The sequence below is a fragment of the Buceros rhinoceros genome, unplaced genomic scaffold (genome assembly GCF_000710305.1).
Source record: "Buceros rhinoceros silvestris isolate BGI_N320 unplaced genomic scaffold, ASM71030v1 scaffold11142, whole genome shotgun sequence".
NCBI classification, from domain to species: Eukaryota; Metazoa; Chordata; class Aves; order Bucerotiformes; family Bucerotidae; genus Buceros; species Buceros rhinoceros.
In genome coordinates, this window is record NW_010400692.1 from 1 (window position 1) to 22,807 (window position 22,807).

A 22,807-nucleotide genomic window follows, 5' to 3' on the forward strand; every position below is an offset into this window, starting at 1 on the left:
CTTTACCTTGAATTATTCGTAGTGGTAAATCAGTAAGGTTTTTAAAAAGCAACTGCAGTGCTTTTTTCTGAAGAGCATGTAATGTTACTACGTTCACTCGAACACACACATAGGTAATACAGAGGTCACATACATTTAATATCAAGTGGGCGGAGGATAAGAGGAAGAAACTATGAGGATTTTACTCCAGGAATCACTTACCTTCACCTTTAAAATGTCCCTTTGGTTTCCATAAACCGTGTTTTGTATTCTGTGTCCCAGGTCAGCTGCTATCTGAAAATGTACAGAAATACTCTTAATTCCTTAATTTCATCTTCACTGAGTATCGCTACCTTTCTCCAATAACATTAATAAAGGTGCCATGATGGTGAATATTAAATGCATCTTTTTCTTTTAACAGATGAATTCAAAGGACACTCTTTACTGCAAGCAGCCAGAGAGGCAGACCTAGCCAAAGTGAAAAAAACACTTGCTTTGGAGATCATTAATTTTAAGCAGCCACAGACACATGAGACTGCACTGGTGAGATTATACAGTCAATCCATTTGTTTTGTGATAAATGCGGTGGTAGTGCTAGTTGGGGAGTTTTATTTCTACACTATGAAAACATTAATCATCTGAGATTGGGGATTTGCCATCAACCGCTTTAAAATTAAATCACCATTATAAAAAAAAGCATCATACAATTTCTTATAACCTATTTTCTTCTTCACGGTAGGTTACAGAAGCCCTCCAGCCAATTCCCCACCTGTTCATTTTTTCACTTCCCTTTTGCTTTTTTGCCATCACCCTCCTTTTCTGTTGGTCAGTTGCTGTGGCTTTTTTCCTGGGGTTAAATTCTATTCCAGTGGTCCAGTGTTTCCTTAATGTTCTATGTTGATAAACTTGGCTTACAGATTTTCTTCGCAGGCTACATGAAATTGTGGTAAAGATAGATGCTAGGTGTATATCACAGAGTCTTAGAGGGCTGGAACAGTACTGACAGTACTGCATTAGCTGTGGAAACAGGGGTCTCTGACGCTTTCCAGGCATTATCCTGCTCTTATTTTATTGTTTGAAGGAGTGGAGTCAGTATTCCAGGTGCACAAAGATGCTGAAGTTGAGAGGGACTGATGGTATTATTAAAACCACTGTAGTTATGAACTCTATTTCAATAGAACGTTTTCTTTACAGTGGTAGGTCTCGCTACAGGCGTACCAGTGCGTATTTGGTGTTATAAGCATTGTGATTGTGATCAGAACATTGTGTGTTGAGTACCAAGCATCCATATGCTCCGTTTTCTCCATGGAGGACTTAGCATCCGAGGCTGAACTTAAAAGCAACACAGAGAAGAGATATTTAGAGCTGAGTGTGAAGAGAGGAGGAATTTTGAGGTGAAGTTACCCTCCTCTTCCTGAGCATATCAGCTGCTGATATGCTGTGTAGTTGTCACTTTGTAGCCCTATGGTGGTCTCTTCTCCGCTTGCTCGTTCTGCAGAGACAGCTAGGCAAAACGAGATATGCGAGGTCTGTTAAGGTTTTTGGTTCATTGTTCAGTAAGTGTTTGTGATTTCTCAGTTTTTGCCTCTTGTGCTTGAGATTTCCAAGTGGTCTCTCATACAAGCGGCAGGCCTTAACCTGCAGGATCAGACAGAATGTATATGGATCTAACTGAGCTGTTCCTGTCCTAAGCATGGTATCTTTTACCATGGGGCACTGCGGTCTGAGCGCTGTTACCCCACAAAGGCCAAGGCAAGCACCTGGTTGGTGTGTCAGTGTTGCTTGGAGGTTTGGCAGTATTTCAGCATTTGTGTTGCTTTTTGTGCTGGTTTATCATACTGGCAGGAAATACAGATAAGTTATTGTCTCCAAAGCCTCAAAAATGCTGCCACTGCAGAGCCAAACTTTTATCTTAATGCTTATTTATAAAGGTTGCCTTTGCAAAACTTGGACGTGTCTGCTGACTAACAGCAGTGTAGAAGCTTGAGTGGTAGTTACTTCATAGTGGAGGCTGAAACTGGGCTATCAGTACTAATGCTACTTAGTAGCACCATTAGATTAACATGCCATTAGGTTAACAAGTTGCGTATGCGCTGAAATAGAAGAAGAAACAAAGCAATATTCAAAAGTTACATTCATCTGAAAACAGCAGCAGAATCTCAATGGACCCATTTGAAATCACTCTGTAGAAAGTTAGGCTGTTTCAAGCCTTTTGCCTTTTACCTCCTTTGTGTATTATGTGCTGGTTTTGTCCTGATAACTTGTTAATGTAGTTGGGAACATACTGTTTTTTTCATAAGTCATTAAGATGAAAATGTTTTTTCTGAGTGGAATAATTTAGCATTGATTACTAGCTTGTATTTTGTTCAGTATGTTACATGTTTCAGCAGAAATGTGATGGATTCTGTTTGTACACTTTAGTCTGATGTTCAGCAGAGTAATTAAGAGACAAAGTCATGGATCTTAAAGCTCTTTGTAATTTATGAAGTTGAAATATAATTTGTATTTGGTTTTTTGCAGCACTGTGCCGTGGCCGCTGTGCATCCCAAGCGGAAGCAAGTAACAGAATTGTTGCTCAGGAAAGGAGCAAATGTTAATGAGAAAAACAAAGAGTAGGTTTCTGAAATTTTTGAGTTTTCCAAAGGACTCTCTCATACTAGGAATGTAAAACTAGTATCTTCCTTTTTCTTTTTTTCTTAGTTTCATGACACCTTTGCATGTTGCAGCTGAAAAAGCTCATAATGATGTCATGGAAGTTCTGCATAAACATGGAGCAAAGGTAAGTATACTTAAATATATTTTATTTAAGGCAAAAGGCAGAAAGAGTTATATTGGTTAAATACAGTGTTAGTTTTTATGATGGTTGTTGCTTTTTTTTCTTTGTGCCTTGTGCTTCTCATGTTAACCTTGAAGTATGTTTATCTTAAATCAGTACAGTATATTCAGAAATCCCATTTGGAAATTGGGGCTTCTTTCCAAGTAACTGAAAACAGGTTTTAGGAGCCTGGCTTACTTTTTTATAATGTATCTTACTGATCATTTCTAATAAATGTGGTCATGTCGCTTCATCTTGTTGGCTTGAAAATATCCAGTGAGGTCTGTTTGCTGACATTGAGTTTAGTAGTCTAATTCTGGGCTTCCCTTAGCCCTTGCTTCTTACTCTTCTGATCAGATTGTTTTGCTGTGCCCTTTAGCTATTGATAGGTGCTGACCAAATTAATCTGTCAGCCTATGGTGAAGCTTACTTAGGAACACATGGTTAGGCAAGTTACTAACTATAGACAGAGGAAAATATAACTTTATTTAGGATGTCTTTTAAGCATCTTTTGGAAGTATTTCAGAATGATATTCCTCTGAGTTTTAACAGCAAACTTAACATTCATGGTAATAATATACTTAGCTATGTAATTTTTTCTTAACTTTCTTTGAATTGGTTAAAATAAACTATCTCCTTCTGCTTTTTTACTCTCTTTGAGTCTTCCTCTTTATTCGGGTAGCTAGAAATGAAGAAATACACATCTAATAACAATCTGGTTTGAACCTGCTGACATTCTATGAGATGCAAGCCATCATAGGTAACAGTTAATAGTGTCTTTTTATTTTGAAACAATGAATTGTAATTTTTAAGCCTGTATGAGATCTCACTGACAGATTTCAGTAGCTGTTTCACTTCCGTGGTACCTATTAATGGCATCTTAAAATAGCTTAAAAATAATACCGTGACAGTTTATCACATTTGAGAATCCTGATGCAATGATGATATACTAAGATTTTCCTAAGAAGTGGGGGGAAACAGGACCAGAGGTCTCAGTCATTAAAACCATTCATTAAAATTTTCCTAGATTCTTAGTAGCATACGTATGCACTAAAAGTGAAAAATACCTCCTGGCTCTATGGACCTGGTTTTGCACCTGAATTCAGTATTGATGGTAGTTGGGTAGGCACTGAATTGGATATGCTGGAATTTCAAACATACTGAAGCCCGAGTTCTACCTGCTTGAAATACACGGAGTTTCTGTGCGTGAAGGGTTTCTGAAAAACCTGTTACTATACTGTAGGTGTTTAAATTAGCACTCCTCTGAAAATCTAGCTCTGAGTAGCCAGAGTAGAAACTAGCTTAAAGACATCATTCTTACTGGAATGACCTAATTTTATTGTTTGCGTCAGTACCACAATCTGACAATAGCTTGTAGTTCTTTTAAGTCCTGAAGCAGGTGTTCCTAAATCATGATCCGTGAATCACTTGTAGTCTGAGTCATGGTAGTGAGTGCCCCACAATTATCTACAGAATCATGTTAGGTGGTGTGTTCAGTTGTTTTTTCAGTTGACTGTATGACCAATAGAGGTACATGGTGGTTATTAAAACTCATTCTTCATTCATATACGAGGGCTTCGAAAGTAAAACCTCCTGTTTTACCACGTTGGCCCACGATGAAAGAGGCAGATGTTGTTGGTCTGGCAGTAGAAGTTGAACCTTCTTGCCAATATCCTGTTAGATTCTGTTGCCGTGTGACAGACGGCAGCAGAGGGGCACTCTGACAGCACGGCCTCTGACAGGGCAGCATGTATGAAGCGAAGGGATGTAACTGAATTCCTCCATGTGGAAAAAGATTGCGCCCCTGGACATTCATCGACACTTGCTGAACGTTGACAGAGACCAAGCAGTGGGTGTCAGCCCAGCGAGGAGGTGGGTGGCATGTTCCAGCAGTGGTGACAGTGACGGGGAGTCCCCTCCGCTGGTGCAGGTTTTTAAATGAGCGCGGCACGCGGGCTCCTGTTCGTCGCGGGGGAAAATGCACAGCCAGTGGTGGGGACTGCGCTGAAAAATAGTGGTCCGTAGCTGAGAATTTGCTCTATCAAACAGTGTTACTGTGCTCTTTGGAGCTGTTGTAGTTTCCATGGAAATAAATAGGAGTCATTACTTTCAGAGCAACCTATGTAGAATCATAATCGTAGAATGCTTCGGGTTGGAAGGAACCTTTAAAGGTCATCTAGTCCAACCCACCTGCACTGAGCAGGCACATCTCCAACTAGATCAGGTTGCTCAGAGCCCTATCCAACCTGATCTGGAACGTTCCCAGGAATGGAGCTTCAACCACCTCTCTGGGCAACCTGTGCCAGTGTTTCACTACCCTCAGTGTAAAAAATGTCTTCCTTTTTATCTAGTCTAAATCTCCTCTCTTCTAGTTTGAAACTGTTACCCCTTGTTCTGTGGCAACAGACTCTCCTGAAGACTGTCTTCATCTTTCTTACAGGAACCCTTTACGTACTGAAAGGCAGGACATATCATGGTATATGCTTGCTATGTTATTCTGAGGATGGCGGTTCATATTTATGATCTAGTAAAGCACTTAAGTGCATGGCAGGAGACTACTCATAGTTAAAGTTAAGCGTACATTTCCATACTGCAATGGATCAGGTCCCTTTTTATTGATGTTCCTTAGCTGTAAAACAGTACGTAATGCAATCATGATTTTTCTTCAGAGGTAGGTCATTAAGGCTTATGATGCACTTTGAAGTTCCCAGATGGGATATGCTCTAGAAAATTAATTAGTTTAACTAGGCATATTTCATCACTCTGAAATGTTTGTCTTGCTTGTATGTTATCATTGGACCTCTTGCTTGTGCTTTGACTGTAAGCATTCAGTTCATCAGACACTCTTAACACTGATCATTCTTTGTTTCTGATTGCAGGGACATGACAGCTCTAATCCCTGAAGCATGATGCAGGTTTTTATTCTTTCCTTTTGTTGTGTTTCTAGAAGCTTTTTCTTCATGTTTACTCTTTCTGTGCTTTGAATTTTAGTTAATTCCTAAGAAGTAGTCGGATGACTAAGCCCTTGGATCCTGTCTAGTCATGATTCGTACAAGTGAGGGCTCTCATGAGCTGGTGAATCTGGTCCGCCTGCAATAGCAGCCTGATAGTGAATGAATATCCATTTGTTCTTTAAATGGCACTCCCCTGCAGTTCACATACCTCTTGTCCATTTTGATGCTTCTTTTGCTGAGATATTTGCGGTGAACAAACTGCAAATTTTTCATAGCCTTTGTTTTGGTAGGCTAAAAGCCTCAAATGTTTGGTCTTCCCTCATAAGGGAATTTTGCCATTTTCTAATCATCCTTATAATCTTTTTCTTTACCAGGAAATGTTGGAACTCAGGCAAGGAGAATGAAATGCATTTGCCCATTGCCTTACCTGATGGCACTTCTATATGTCTAATGTAAATGCTGGACGAAGGCACAGTGGGATCACGTTTGCCTTTGCAATAGTTGTGACACGGTAGTACTCAGACTGTTCCTGTAGTACACAAAGAATCTCATTCTTTTTTCTTGCTGGCTTTTCATATTCATGCCCTTCAGCATTCTCCTAAGGCAAGATCATTAATGAAAATATTAAAACCAAATTATCCCACAGCCTGAGCAGCCCTCCCCCTTTCAGTGTGTTCAGTTCCCATTTCAAATGCTTACTGAAGTGTGGATGGATAAGACCTGCTGTATTTTCTTTACTTTGCAACCAATTCTTCCATCAAAGGAAAGGTACTTGATAAGTCATCTTTAACCTACCTTCTGGAAACTACTACTGACTAGAGAGTTACAATTTGAAAAAGTTGAGTAACTGGGTCTTCAAAGAAAGTGAAATTTTCTTCTTCTGAAATACAGTGCCAAAAGGCAAACAGCTGATCCACAAAAAAAAAAAAATCTAGTAATAGATTTAGGAGAAAAAGTCATGTACAGTTTTGCAGGTGGAAAATCATTTGTGATTGTTACAGCAATAGAGAAGACACTGCTGTCTTCATGACGAGGATCTGTGGTCAGACAGCAAAAGCGAGATAACGTGAAATATGCATGTTTGGGAAATGGGCTGAAGCGTGGTGAAGACTGCTTAAGAGAATTTGCTTGGGATGAACAAGAGAGGGTTCATGGTCTTTGAAACTGGATTTAATTACCCTTAATCGCTGTGTAAATTTGCTGTTTGAAGTATGTATGTCAGAGAATAATAAAAAGTGAAGGACTGCTTGAATAACATGCTTGATCTAGATCTATGTTACAGAAATATTTCTAAGAACACTAGTGTTGGCAAGAGATAGCCTATGCCCACATTTGGTTTTTCTGGTGTGTCTTGCTGGCCCTTACTGAGGACACAGACTGAATTTGTAATTTGAACTGTGAAGAAGCCCTTGTGCACATCACTTGCACATCAGTTTGGTATGTCTAAGCAATGCCCGTTCCGTGGTCAGTGAAGATATTTTCATTAGCTTGTTACTTGAGTTTGCAGAAGTTGACTGTCATCTGTACATCTAAAGCGCTGGTGAGAAACTTCAGGATTTCTTAGAATTTTCTTCAAGAACATTGATCATAAATGTCTGTGGTTTTAAGTGCCGTACGCAGTTTTCACTTGTTTGCCTGAACTGCGGTGTGAAACAGCATTTCACACCACTGCTTCTTTGGTGTTGAATATCCTCAAAGTACCTTATGAAAAATAAAAGAGGATCTTAAAAGAATCCGCAAACATAAAGCATTTTTTTATTAGACCTGTGAGCAAATCTTCAGGTGCCGCAATTGTATCTTTGAAGGTGGGCGAAATCCTTTGTTTAAAAAGAAAATCATTCGAAGGTAGTGAAGTAGTGAAAAAATGGCTGTCATCCTGGTTTTGTATTGCTAGATAGTTGGATACCTCTTACAACTAGCTCCTTGTCTGAATTTACAGATACCTGGGAAATTTAGTGTGTTCAGAAAGTTACTGGGCTTTCTAGCAGTGCAGAAGAAAAGGACTGGTCTTTCTGAACTGGAGTAATTATTGGAAAGACAGACCAGATGTGCGGAGATGTTATGAATGCTATTTGTTTAACTCTTATTTTTCTAAAGAATATTGTTAGAACTAGTCTTCTGCAAGAGAAAATGAGCCTTTCCAACGTCGTGTTAGATAGTATCGCTGTTCATGATGGTAGCAGATGCTCTGGTAGAAGGATCTGGCTTTATAGATCTTTGCATAATACAATTGTTCCTGTGTGTTGGAGTATCATGTTGGCAGTCTTTTGTGATAATGGATTTGACAATGGTCACCATCTATTTAGACACACACACCAGATTTAAATGGTTTTGAATAACCTTGTGTAATACATTTGCTTACAACATTTCGAGTAGAGGTATGGTGGTGATGGTTAATAACACGATGAGCTGTGTGATCGGTTATGATTGCGTGGTTCAGCTTTCCTCGCTGCTTAGGCATCCAAACTTACCAACACTAATCTTAAGCTTTTATACAAAGGGACAACTGTGGAACATATGGCTGGATTATTGAGGAGCTTTCAGAGTCAAAGTAGACCTTTTTTCTTTTTCCTTTTTTTTTTCTTCTGATAGAGCTTGCAATTGCCACCAGCCGGTCTCCAGCCTTCACTCCTTCCTTGTTTATTGTTAGTGATGCACAGAGATGCAAGACATGCTGCAAGTTGCCTCCAGAATAAATGTATCAAGAGAGCAGTTAGAATGCCTGGATTGTACAGCAAAGCGAGTCTCGTGATACTGGAATGGCTGCCGGATGTTCACATGTGATTTTTAGAATGCTTATCTTCTAGAAAGATCTCACAGAGGAAGTAGTGCTTGGAAGCTGTTGCATTTTGTGCTGCTGTAGTGTCAAGGGGTAGTAGATATGTAGGGTATCTGATACCAACAGAAAGCTGATAAGCTTATGATGTCTTATCAAAAATGTTTCCTGAACAAGTCTCAGCTGTTGAGCTGCCACAAGTGCCTGGTAGCCAAGAGAATGTTGCTGTAGCTGTGTACACTGCTCCAAGACAGCAGCAGTAGAGGGCGGAAAAATCTCTTCAGTGTCTGATGATACACCACCATTTTGATTTCCCTAGTGCATATATCCACATTAGGGAAGAGGAAATGAAAGAAAGGGATACAAGGAAAGAACAGAAAGAATTCTGCACTGGGAAATACCGTATAGGAGGCTATCTTTCCATTAAAACCACTTTTCATTTGATGACTGCATTCTGCTTCTGTGTTGCAGTTTGAGCAGTGGAGTGACTGTTTTCATGCTGAGAGGGGAAGAAATCAGATCCAGAGGCAGTGTGCTGTAGAATGACAGCTGTCAAATCTGTCATTTTTAACTCCTTGCAGAAAACTCATCTGTAAAGTAATGCAGAGCTGCAGCCTTCTAATTTAAGGCTGCTTATAAGGGGACCAGTTGAATATTTCTTTTTTTTTTTTAATCAGTACAGCTGGAACTTCAGCTTTGAATTTGAAAGGGCATATACTTTTAGATGTAGCATTAGACAGACCTGTGTCTTAGCAGGCTTGATTTTTATGAGAGTTTAATCTCAGTTTGTATTTCAATTTATAATGCTCAGATTGATTTTCATTTGGAAGGAAATCCTGTTGCTTTCACTGAGAGTGCAGTACATTCTTGGGTTGGTTTTAGGGAAGCGCTGAGTGATTGACAAGAGCAGATCAGCCTTGAAGTGAGCGTATTCCCCATGAAGTTGCCCTGCAAAGCCCAGTTCTGCTCCTGAGGGAAAGAACAGCTCCATCTGGTGTGTGCGTCCCTCTGTCACAGAACTAAGCACGCATTTCTTTAAATGGCTGATGTTCTTCTGCCGCAAGAATTGATTGTTGGCAAAGATAAGTATTTGGAGGTGAAAGGAGACCTGCCTACAACATGTGAGATGATGGATCCAGTGACTCTGCCAGTGTTCTTTTCAAATGAATATTAACTTTTTTCCAAGTGCGCAGGTGGTATTGAGTTGTGCAGTGTGAATGCCTCGCTACTATTCGTCAACAATTTGTTCAGTACAGCAATGTTTAACACAGGAATTCGGTGATGCAGATGATGTTCATTATGATTCTCTTGGGTGAATGGAGTGTTACCAGCTACTTCTAGAATACACAAGTCTTGTTTCATTCTGACTTTACCATCAATAAACCTGTAGAGCCCCGGACATCTGCTTTTCTCTGTACTCTTATCAGTGGTGAAAGGTATCCAGCGTCCTGAAACAGATGGGGATCATCATCAAAACAAAATGATGGATTTGGGACATTCAGCATCTAGTTAATATTTTTGATAGCACTATGTTTTTATTTAAAACAACTTTTAGGGAAATCCCATTAGAGTAGCATGAGCTGAGCACCGTTAGAAGAAAGCAGACGTGTTCTCCTGTGTACTTGCCTGCAAGAGAGGTTTGTGATCTGAGAACTTCGTGCTTTACTAGCCTGTAGAATTGTCCAGGGATATAGAAGAATTTCAGATAATATCAAATCACACTCTGCTTTATTTATGTGGTAATTCTTTTTTCTTTTCTGTGGCTTCATATTGTTGTATTGCAGATACTTAACCTTCCCCCCCCATCTGATAGTAAATATATTCTACATAGTTACCCCCTAATTCAATTTTGTTTACTTATAAAATATGCATCTTACCCAAAATGTTTTTTCACTAGTTTTCATGGAAAGGTGGTAGGATTTGCAGGCTGCATTTTAGGTGAGAATTAACAAGCAAAAGCTGTGTTCACTGCCACCACAGAGGTTTTGAGGAGGTAAAAAGGTGTTTTTGTACAGGAACAGAGTCTATTATGCATGCAGGTCACAGACTGCAATCCGTAGGCTTGGAAACAGATAACAGCGTGAGTTGCTTGCAGGGAATGTAGAGTAGTTCTGTATTTCATAAAGTGGTAAAAAAGCTGTTGGATATTTGCATTTAAATTTGTGATGAATCATTGCTAGGTACAAAGTATCTTCTCCAAAGCTTATTTTCATGAGGGTAGGTTTTTTCTGCTCTTTAAAGCTCTCTCATACTCTCTCCCTTTCTCCGATGGTGAACCCGTGGAGATGCTGCTGGTTATTTTAAATACGCTGTTAGATCTCAACAGACAGATAGGCTTCCGTTATGTCACACTCTTCTAAAGCAGTACTTCATTTTATCTGTTTATACAGTCTTGTATTAGGTAGAATTTATATCCGGTTATAGTTAACATTTCTGTAAAAAGTAAAAAAAAATGTGAGATGAAATCAGACTGTTTGTATGCAACTTCTTTTTTTTTTTCTGCACTTCTTCATAGAATTCCTAATCTGACATCTTTTATTTTGCTTTAATTCTTGGTAGTGAGTAACGTTAATTGCCCTTCTGAGGATGACAGATGGTAATTTCCTTAAAGCTTGAAGATCTTTGAATTTTTTGGTTAATTATTTACCTCTTTCTCTAATGTGGAGTTTTGCTTTTCTTGCATAAGGTTGATCTTCACTTAACTTACCAAAAGCTTGATTGCTAATTTAGGTATGGTTTTGGGGATCCTGTGTTGTCTGTTAGCCGTGCAAACAACCTGCATTGTTAAAAAACAAGAAAGCATCTAAATTATAGTATATTATAGTAAATATAGTATTATAGTAAATTATCTTTACATTGGAACGTTCACCTGCTTTGTTATTTGGGTTTGTTTAGTCGCAATGTAGCAGGATTGATTATTAAATCTGTATGAGGGAAAATTCTTGTTACTGCTCTTATTAAGGGCAGGGACAGGTGCAGGCTTTTAATTATAACAGTGTTTTATATTGCTGCTGATTTTTCAGATGAATGTACTGGACACACTTGGTCAAACAGCGTTGCACAGGGCGGCGTTAGCAGGTCACTTGCAAACCTGCCGGCTCTTGCTGAATTACGGCTCTGATCCCTCCATCATCTCTTTACAAGGCTTCACAGCAGCACAGATGGGAAATGAAGCAGTGCAACAGATTCTAAGTGGTGGGTAAAAATAAAGGCTTGTGTATTTGAACTTCAGCTTCTCCCTTTTCTTTACAGCAGTGGGTCATTTCTTTTTCACTGTAAGAGACTTGCAGTAGTTCTCTTATCTCTCCCTTCTGCTATTGTGTGCACACGTCTACAGTATGTACTGAGCATGTACTCTTCAGAGGAAAACCACAACGAAACAAAAAGCCCTGCTCAATTCAGTGATTTTGTGCAAATCGGGAAGAAGATAAACATCTTGTGGATTTAAAGCATGCTGCTGTGCAAGAAGACTGTATAAAGGCAGATATGGGAAGTTTGGAGGTTTTTTGGTAACAAGTTCTGAGGCAACTGGAACATTGCTGAACGCTTTTGCTGAACACATTGCTGAAACATTTTTCCTCTCACCAGCCACCCTGTTAGGTACTCCATATTTTGGCAGTCACAAGCAGAGGGCTACTGGCAGAAAAGTACTGATGGTTGCTAAACCGTTTGAACTTTTAGTTCGGATCTCTTGATTGTCCAGCAGAGAGAGATTTTATTTTGACAGTACTCTGGATACTGCTTAGATAGAAGAGGGTACCGCTGTTTTTCATGTGAGTGCCTGAGAGTTTGCATCCTTTTACCCATGGCACTTTTGCAAGTAAGGAGGAGAATAGTTGCATCAGTAGCTGCTACAGAGCAAGTGGCTTACGGTGCATGTAGTCACAGGCAGATATCCAGGTAGATGAAAAGACTCGTGGTAGCTAGAAACTTCACTTCCTTTGGTGTTCTCAGCAATATTGCCTTGAAACAGGCAAAATAAGAGGCATTTTACAGCAGCACAAGGATGGACTGTTTCGAAGTGTACCCACTCCTGAGATGTAGCTGGGTACACAGGTAGTGTTACCTGTTTAAAGTAGGCATGTGGCTTGTGCATACATGTACCGAGAGAGAAGAATGTTAGCTATGAATCAGAAGAAAGTAAGCGTATCCCCTGCTGTTAAGGAGAATGGGGGGTTGATTTTAAAAAATAGTAAACTTAAGTATTCTGAAAACACTCATTTGATTTTGAATTAAATTCATTTGCAATGATTTACCTTTTCTAGAATAACTAGTTTCAGGTGTCATACCATACTGCTTTTCATTGGAGAGGTAGCAGCCTTTCTCTTACATCCATGAAGGTCTTCAAGACTGAAAGATTCAAAAGCTGAAAAAATGCATGTAATGTAGGGTTGTTGACGCTGTTCTTTGTATTTCAAAGCTAGTAAATGAATGCCAGGATTATTTGCAAAAAATATTACTGCACGTTCATTTTTTAACCCAATCTTAAAGAAATTTTTTAAACATTGGAGTTGTTTTGATAGAGATTGTTACCTGACTCATGAATTCACAGGTTAAGATATTTTCCATATAGTATTGGGTTTTTTCCTCACACTTAGTTGCTGAGCTACCTCTCAACTGTGAGATAACAAGCGTGAAAAGAGCTTTCTGATGGCCTAGTGGCAAGTGGATACAGCTTTACTCTAGCTGCTGGTGATTTTGTTTGCAACTGGCAGGAGTGTGGCCCTGTGATGTATGGAAGCTGGACGTGAGAGCTTGTTAGTTTTTTCAAATGCTCACTAGAAAATGCTGCTAGTTCTGCTTTTCTTGAAGAGTAAGATTTGGTTTGTTGCTTTCCTCAGTGCAGCCTTTTGGTACTTACTAATTACTTTTAGTAATTAGGTTGTGTTTCTGATTTAATTCCTCTTTTACCCTGACCAAAGTCTGGGTCTTGGCTATTTTTAAAGGCAAAGACAGGAGTCCAGAGAAAAAGATGAACAATTGCTAAGCAGCAGAGCTTTGGAACCAGTACAGGACTCAACCTCATCTATGCTCTCCCTACATCAAGATGCTGAGGTGATGGTACTGTTGGGGAGAGCAAGGCAAGGCAAATATGATGGTGTGAGCTGAAATCTTAACCTGCTCCAGCACCAGGAGTTTGATACTCCACCCACAGTCACTAACATTTCTTTAAAAACCCCTGTTGCCATCCTTCTTTTACAGCATCTGCTTGAATCATTGAATTATTTAGGTTGGAAAAGATCTTTGTCAAGTCCAACTGCATGCTACTGCAACTGCTCCAGAGGATTGAGAGAGACTCGGGGAAAGGAGCTGGCAGCTTTGGCTCTATTAGAGATGCCACTGTCCCTCTTCCCTGAGCTTTCTCAGCCTGCCTTTCAACTGAGTGCATTCCTTTACCTAAAAGTTGAGCTTGTAGGAACTGCTTCTCACTTCTTCTGCACTGAGTATGGAGGCAAAGAGGAAGCAAAAGGCCACAAAACACAGATCAAGAAGAGAAAATAGGGATGCAATAGGAAATACTACCTTGAAGAGAATTTATAAGGATGACTAGTTAATAAAAGAGAGATCTCTTTCTAACCATATTCCACTCCTGTGATATGGTCACAGGTTACATTGCAAAGTCAGGAACTGACCGGATTCTGCAGAGACTGTGTTAGTCTATAAGTAGTACGTTCTCTCACAATGTCTCTACAGTCTCCTCTCAGGACATAAGACCATACACTTAAGTTCTCTACACTTAAAGAAGTCTTTTAAGTAATTTTTTTTTTTTTATGGAGTTGCATGCCCATCTAGAATGAGTTTAGCCTGTTAAACCACTCTTGACTTTCTTACAGAGGATTGCAACCCCAAGTTTACCTTGCCCCATTTGTTTTGCACTGGGCAGTCATTTTTGTCGCTGACCAGGCAACACGTTGCCAAAACTCCTATTTCATAAATCCTTGAGCTTGAGAGGAGTGGCTTCTGCAATAAAAACTGCTTTTCAACTCCTTTTTGAGCAACACTGAAGAGCTCTAGAGGCAGCTAATCCACTGCTCCTTTCCAGCCACTTTTTCCTCTTCCCTCAGTGCATGCTTGCGTTCTCATAGCCATGTTTCTAATGAGAAGTATGGTAAAAAAGAGTTTTGAGACCAAAACCTGTCTGCCTAGTGTTAGGATTGGGCTGGCCACTATATGAATGACGGAAGCTCTCTAATAGCACCTCTCCCAAAGGGAAAGATGTGGATTGGGTTTGAAGGCAGAACAGACATAGCTGTTCTCAGATGCCGGCCACTGAAGAAGAGGCTTGGCCCTTGTGATCCCTTAGCTTAATACTGAATAGGTGGTATACAGGGAATGGAATACTTTGTTGGTCAGTTTAGGGTCACCTGTCGTGTCCACTCCTCCCCACAGGTGCAACCTCCTGCTTTACAGCACCCCAAGATTTAGCAGTGACCTTAGTCTTCACAGGAGCGAGTATAAGCAAGAGCCTTTCTGCAGGCCAATCCTTGGCAATAACTGTAAACATCAAGTGTTACCACTTCTGGAAGCAGACCCTGTCTGCAAAAATATGCCGTTAACTTCAGAAAGTGCAGTTAGATAGAAGAGACTGAGCTGGAAAGTAAAATTTCTGAACAAAATTAGTTCTGTTCTAACTCAAACCGGAACATTGCCTTACAGTCCTTTAGAGAGGAAAAAAGGTGTCTCTCTAAATGTTTCCATCACTGTCATTCTTCTGATGTTAACCACCTCTTGTTTATTACAAGGGACAGAGCTCATCGTTGCTATGAAGGGTGGTATGCAGCTGAAGCATCATAAAGCAGGAAGTCAGTATGTGGCTGAAATCCTGTCACCTTCGTAGTATGAGACATATCCCCAGTGCAGAGTGCTAAAGTTGTAATTCAGCCACTGAATTGAGCAGCTTTAACCTTGGCTGTGCACTGGTGCTTCGTACGGTTTGCTTAAATTGTTAAGAAAGATGCTTTTGAATTTCAGCAATATTTTGAATCTATCCCAGCGAGTATGTAGATTTTTTTTTTTTTTTAATTCAGAAGTGGTAATTTTTACCATACACAGGGTTAGCAAAACATTGAAATGCCATTTAGCAGAATAATGTCAGCTCTAGAGTTTCAATTCGACTGGTTTACACTGAAACCAAGACTCCTCCTTCAGCCATTTAGGCAATGTGGACTTGAATATCACAATGTCTTGTCAGGCTTGAGAGATGGGCCCATGCAAACCTCATGAGGTTCAACACAGCCAAGTGCAAGGTCCCACACATGGGTCGGGGCAATCCCAAGCACAAATACAAGCTGGGCGATGAGTGGATTGAGAGCAGCCCTGGAGAAAAGCACCTTGGGGTGCTGGTGAATGACAAACTGAGTACGAGTCAGCAATGTGCACTTACCGCATCCTGGGCTGCCTCAAGAGAAGTGTGGACCAGCAGGTCGAGGGAGGTGATTCTCCCCCTCTACTCCACTCTCATCAGACCCCACCTGGAGTACTGCATTCAGCTCTGGGGCTTAATGTAAGACAGACGTGGACCTGTTGGAGTGGGTCCAGAGGGGGCCACGAAGATGATCAGGGCTTTATGGCAGCCTTCCAATACTTAAGGGGGGCCTGTAAGATGGGGAGAGACTCTCTACCAGGGAGTGCAGTGATAGGACAAGGGGTCCTGGCTTTAAACTGGAAGAGTGTAGATTTAGATTAGATACAAGGAAGAAATTCTTCACAGTGAGGGTGGTGAGGCACCGGAACAGGTTGCCCAGAGAAGCTGTGGATGACCTCCCTGGAAGTGTCCAAGGCCAGGCTGGATGGGGCTTTGAGCAACCTGGTCTAGTGGAAGGCGTGCCTGCCCGTGGCAGGGGGCTGGAACTAGATGATCTTTAAGCTCCCTTTGAACCCAAACCGTTCAATGGTTCTGTGAATTCTAGCTGCATTTTTACAAATTACAACAGACTACCCCCCTTCTCCCCATGTTGAAAAATAAGTTGAGCACAAGTTAATATAACTTAATGATCTGATCTAATCCTTTAACATCTTTTTCCCTATATAGAAAGTACACCTGTGCGCACGTCTGATGTGGATTATCGGTTGTTAGAAGCATCCAAAGCTGGAGACTTGGAAACTGTGAAGGTGGGTTTGGAAGGCAGTTCATGTTAACTTTTCACTTTGTGTTGCTATGCAAGGCTTGTGGAAGCCTCTGCTATGAGAGTTGTGGAAGTAGTGCCCAGTGGATGGTAAATCATAAAAAATAGAAGGCAAACCTTTCTCTCTCTCGCTCTCTCCTGTTCTCGTAGGAAGGTTTGATCTTGTCTCTGGTACTTGGACTGTGGGTAAAAAGCCTGCAGATAGAATGTACTGCATGCGTTCTCACCTTGAACTTCAGTGTGATACACAGTAACGTTTAAACAGCAGCACTTTTGTGGACCAGCAGCTCCTTTGACTGCCAAGCTCAATATTTCTGGATTTGTGAAGACAATATAAGCTGGAAATGTAACATATCTGGAGAAGCTTACATGGCCTTGAACCTGGTGTTTGATCTAGAGGCTCAACCTTTCTAATGGATTAGGAATGTCTTTATACTGCTTCCATCACTGTCTTGTTTAAGCCAAAAATTTAAAGTGGCTATTTTTTTTTAACTTTGCATAAGTGGAAAGAGATTTCCTGAAACCTAACTTCTAAGAATTTATATGTAATAATCAATGGATCAAATTTTCTGTTGGGATGTTTGGAGATGGTAGTTTGGGGAGTTTCTTTTGTGATTTTTTTCGATTTGTTTGATTGGGTTTTGTTTGGTTTGTGGTTTTATTTGTTTGGTTTAGTTCTGTGCGAGATTTTGATTTCCTCTTTTGTCTTTGCAGCAACTTTGCAGCCCTCAGAATGTGAATTGTAGGGATTTGGAAGGCCGTCATTCAACGCCACTGCACTTTGCTGCAGGATATAACCGTGTATCAGTGGTGGAGTATCTGTTGCACCATGGGGCAGACGTGCATGCCAAAGATAAAGGGTACATTTCATTCTATTATATGCTTCGCTGTTCTCCGTTAGTGTGAGACTTCTACCCTCCTCTGTTAACTTTGCTTGGATTTCAGTAAGCATCATGTTTTTCTTTTGAAATTTTTTCTTTCTGCTTCTGCATTGTTCCCGACATCACTGTAGGGAGATCTGTAGACTACTAAGCACTCTTAGCGTTCTGGCAAAGCTGTGGTCAAGTACATCTCTGGCACTATAATACACATAATCCTTCTTTTTCCCTTTTTACCCATTCTGGAGACTTCGTTGCACTTAAAAGCACCCTTGAAGTTATTTCAGGTCGTCTAAAATTAGTTTTGAATTGCTTAGGGTAAAATACCAGGGTTATCTCTTAAATTTTCCTAATTCTGTTAGCTTTTATTATTTAGTTATTTATTCAGTTAAATTATACAAACTGTTTACAAGTTTTTGCATTATCTGCAAAGCAGTCATGTAGAATAACCTGATTATATTTGATCTTTCATTCCAATATATCAGTTCAAGGTGGGGAGTAATTAATTTCTGATGCTAAAACATTTCCAATACTGAATTATCAGGCTCTTCCTGAAAGAATTGTTTGAGTATCTTATACCTATCAGGCATGCACCTATCAGTTACTAATAACTATACTTCAAAGCCTTTGAATAATATTGTAACTTTTCTGAAATTTACACTCAAATATCCAGTGTCAGAACATCAGTGATTCTTGCAGTTTAGCTTTTGGCTGTTGTTGACAGCACTGAAGTTACTTGCCTTCGGAAGTAGTAATACTAGTGCTTGCTAAGTATTTAAAAAGCTTGTGGCTGAGAACTGAAGGAGGATAATGATGTTTAATAGAAGGGAAATAAAGCTATGAAAATTGGAAGTACTGAAAGATACCAGTAAGGTCTGGTGGAAGTGAGAGCTTTGTCTACTGGAACTTTGTATGATTGCATAATGGATTTTGTTTTCTGTAGCTATTAATACTTTCTCTTTGATCAGTGGCTTAGTACCCCTGCACAACGCCTGTTCTTATGGACACTACGAAGTGGCTGAGCTCTTAGTGAGGCACGGTGCTTCTGTCAACGTGGCAGACCTGTGGAAATTCACTCCTCTGCATGAAGCAGCAGCAAAAGGAAAATATGAAATCTGCAAGCTGCTTTTAAAAGTATGTCATCTGGAGGTCTCAAATGTCTTTAAATGTGTATGTTTATTTTTGCTGAAGATTAATTAATGAAAAGTTAATTGCATGCAATTAGTTCTTTTTAGTGTCTTTGAATCTATTTTCATCTTACAATTTTCAGATGGTTTCTTGTGTGGTGTCAGTTCACTTGCAAAGAGTCATCAGTACAATTAATTTTTCCAGTATGTGTATTAATGCTAATAGCCAAGTAGAACAAGAGACTCAAATGGGGAAAAGCAGCTGATTTTGTGTAAAAAATACAAAAACCCCCCACCTTATCCTATTCATCCCTTTCTGGAACAGTTACTGCAGTTAATTAAGTTTTTTTAACTACTTATGCAAGAGTATGTTACAGAACAGTAACTGAAGGTGGGTCCTAAATGGTGTCTGTCATGCAAGAAACTTAAAACTGTTACGTTTATGTATAATTTATCAAGCTCCTGGAGGAAATGCATATTAATATACTGTGAAATAAGTATTCATTATAATTAGTGGGAGAACCTGTAAAAAGCAGGAGGTAATGCCAACGTTTCCAGTGAGAATAACAGACTTCTTAACATAAGGTCATATCCTGCTGTGGGAGGGTAGAAGAGGATGCTAAAGTAGAATTTCTTGCCAATCCTATTTCCTGTTTTATCCTTGCCTACTCCGTGTCCCTCTGAAGCACAGCATTTAAAATAGGAGTAAGTCAGAATATAGAAATTCTTAAAATGATGAGGCTCTTCCTTGTCCACTTCTCTTTTCATTTGCTGCTGCAAAGCCCCAGTATTTTCCCTCCTATATCATTAATTATTTTACTTGATTACCTAAAAAAACAATTCAGAGGGGGGAGCACATCGGTTTGAAACACATTTGCTATAGAAAACAGAGATATTCAGAGATGTCTCTGGAGTAAGCACGGTGATGGCCCTGGTAGTAACACTTGAATACAGATGTTAGCTCCAGCTGTAGAAGCGCTCATAATATCTCTCAAGCACAGCATTACTTTATGGACACCGAAGGTCTCTGGAGTTTTCTGGTCATTCCACTGGGAATGTAGCCAGTTTTTGTGTTCAAAGGACCCTGAGGGATGTGTGACAGGAAATAGAAAAGTGCTGAAATCTTTCTTTTTGAAATCATTCTTGCACAAGAGCTAAATATGCCCTTAAGGTGACACAGTTCTGGAGAGGCTCTGGGTGTCTGCAGATACGTGCTCACAGTGCAGTTTGCTCCGGGCTTTTCCTGCCGTGTCTCTTATGCCAGCTGGCAGTGCTGGCAGTTCTGCTGAGCCGTGAATGTTGAGCTTGACTCCTCCTGATTTGTGTTGTGTCTGCCCTGCTCTTCTTGAAGAAGGGAAAAAAAAAAGGCACAGGTATTTTTGGAGAGATTGTTTCTATGCCTCTGAAAGAGTCTCAGAAGACACTGCCTCTTCATTTAGATATTTATTTGGGAGACTGTTTAAATAGTTCCAATTTTGATTAGTTGTAAATGAAGGGATTTAAGGTCAGGTCTTGGAGAAGTCATTGCAGTTTAAAAAGTTTTGTGCAAAGAATACTCTCTTCCCACATCTGTGGAACTGGTTCTGTGTAGCCAGTACTCTGTCCCCTTCTGCCTCTTGCCGTTTACCGTTTACACCCTGATCATTCTGCTCTCCACATCTCCAGCTCATTCCCTGTGGCTCACTCTAACGCAGCCTTGCTGGCATCCTCAGTGAGAAATGGCAGGGGAGACTTGCTGGCAGGGATTGGACCACTGTGTTTGATTATTCTGAATTAGCCAGAGGAGTATAGTGCCAGCAGCTGCCTGTGCCTTATCTGTCTTTGTTTTTTTCCCCACTGCTGCTGACAGTGATCAGGGAAGGAGCTGTCCTCCCACAAATTGTAGGTGGACCTGACTCACACCATATGCTGTCTGTAGATGTATGTTCCCCTCCTCATTCTGTGCTCCAGTACTGTGTTTTTATCACTGGCTGATCTGCACATTTTACCAGCATAGATACACTCCAGCAGTCATCCAAAGCCACTTGCCCACTGAAATGTTTTCTTCACTGCTTTCCAGAACCTTTAAAGTGCTTAAAATCATGTGGTTATCTATTGAAAAGTGTAGAAATGAGTATTTTTCTAGTTACCTTCTGAAACAGTGGGTTTTTTTCAATAGCAGGGTGGCATTTAGTGAAACTGAGGGTCTGACTTCACTAGCTCAGAAGGGTGTGCTGAGGAAACACATCTGCCAGCCAGTTTGCAGGAGAAGGGAAGGACTGGCCAACAGTCTGCAGTTGGCTTTTCTTTAGCACCTGCTGTGACAGTAGGGTATAGCTATATGCAGGGTATGCTCCTGAACCTACTTCAGCTGCAAGTAGAACAGTGGCAGCTCTCACAGAGCTCTGCCTGTGAAGCTGAGCTTTTTACAGCTGTGTTGCAGACGAGAATAAATCCGGGAGGCTGAGGTCTAATGCACAGGTACCTACTGATCTATAGAGCTGCTGCTTCATAATGGTGGGTTGGCAAAATTCACACCTCCTATCTCGTGCCACAAAGTAGTGGCACAGTTACATGTTCTGCTCATGGTTGTGACAGTAGCGTTCATCCTCTTTGCAGCATGGAGCTGATCCAACAAAAAAGAATAGAGATGGGAACACCCCTCTAGATTTGGTGAAAGAAGGAGACACAGATATCCAGGACTTACTGCGAGGGGATGCTGCCTTGCTGGATGCTGCCAAGAAGGGGTGCCTGGCACGAGTGCAGAAGCTATGTACTCAAGAAAATATCAATTGCAGAGACACCCAGGGAAGAAATTCAACACCGCTGCATCTTGCAGGTGGGTAGCTCACCAGGTTTTGAAGATTTAAATATTTATGATAGGGCTAGAGAAGTTGATCACTAAAACCAGGATTGGTAAAGTAAGAGTTTCATAGAGGATTGTCCTGTATGGAGAGTTGTGAACTATGGCAGTATTTCAGGAGGTAGCACAGTCACTAGGAAAGAGGAGCAGTCAAAAAATTGTGTTAGCTCTTCTGTCTGTTATATTTTCTTTTGTTTAGCTCTCCTAATACCTGATTTCTTTTCCCGTGCCTCTTTTACAGCTGGTTACAACAATTTGGAAGTAGCTGAATACCTTCTTGAGCATGGTGCTGATGTTAATGCCCAGGACAAAGGAGGATTAATACCCCTACACAATGCAGCATCCTATGGGGTAGGTGAAGGCATTCTTGCCATGAGGCAGACCAGCAGGGAACTCCTTGAAGACATACCCAAAGTCAGTTATTTTGCAGCTGTCTTGCAGTGAACATAGTTCAGGTTTTGATGGCATGAAATACTTACTGGGCTAAGTTGCTGTTGTGAGTCCTGTTTGCAGTCCTACAGATCTAAAGATGACACGGATTCACGTTTGCTGTAACAGTTAAAGGCTGTGGTTTGGAAAGATCACTAAAATGTAGCTTTTATGCAGGCAAGCAGATGCACGGCATTGAACAGCGTTAAATTTGCTGTGACTGTGGAAACAGAGACGACCTCAAGTTGTCACTGAAAGACTTGGGTAGAAGGAAGAGAATACCAGGGTATTGAGTGTAGGTGGTAACAGGGAAGTGGATGTCTGTTACAGCTGGAGCCGTTGCTAAAGTGTTGAAGGGCTACTGAGCTTGTAATATGGGAGTCCTCCTGGACAAGCTGTCTACTGCAGTGCGGGTGCAGTGGCTGATTCAAACTGCATTGGATGAGGCAGGCCCTCCTTCCACCATACAGGAGGAAGCATCTGCGTGCATACCGGTTGCAAAGATGCCTGATAGATTGCTTATAAGCAGCTGTTAATTGTGGATGAGGTGAGAAAGAAAATCTCTTGCAAATAATTGTGCAGAGGCAGTGCTTGAGAAGTTCCAAGCCATGTGCTTACGCTCAGACAGGGGTCATGAAGCTCAAGTAGAGATTTTGATGGGTCTCATGATATGCTTTGTCTGTTACTACCTGGACCTGGCACAAGAGCAGCAAAATCTGGGGGAGATGATCATAATACGAACCATGATTGCTTTCACTTTGGAGCCAAATAAGAAATACAGTGTTGACATTGTTTTAAGAAGAGAGTATCAATGAAACTCAGCCTGCTACTACATCAGTCTGGGATCGCAGTGTCCTAAAGAGCAAAAAGTTCCAAATCCT

General features: G+C 40.6%; 1 protein-coding gene across 1 annotated transcript in view; it reads left to right on the forward strand.

Annotated features, from left to right (window-relative positions):
• Nucleotides 1-400: 400 nt before the first annotated feature.
• LOC104489771 (tankyrase-1) overlaps nt 401-22,807 on the forward strand; it is a gene marked incomplete at its 5' end in the record, with an annotated part of 37,315 nt that continues 14,908 nt past the window's right edge. Inside the window, 9 exons of the mRNA XM_010131972.1 lie at nt 401-522; nt 2,500-2,591; nt 2,680-2,758; nt 11,548-11,719; nt 16,557-16,636; nt 17,365-17,510; nt 18,497-18,662; nt 21,254-21,473; nt 21,739-21,848. Of these exons, the coding sequence (XP_010130274.1) occupies nt 401-522; nt 2,500-2,591; nt 2,680-2,758; nt 11,548-11,719; nt 16,557-16,636; nt 17,365-17,510; nt 18,497-18,662; nt 21,254-21,473; nt 21,739-21,848 (1,187 nt within the window). The remainder of the gene's footprint in view (nt 523-2,499; nt 2,592-2,679; nt 2,759-11,547; nt 11,720-16,556; nt 16,637-17,364; nt 17,511-18,496; nt 18,663-21,253; nt 21,474-21,738; nt 21,849-22,807) is intronic.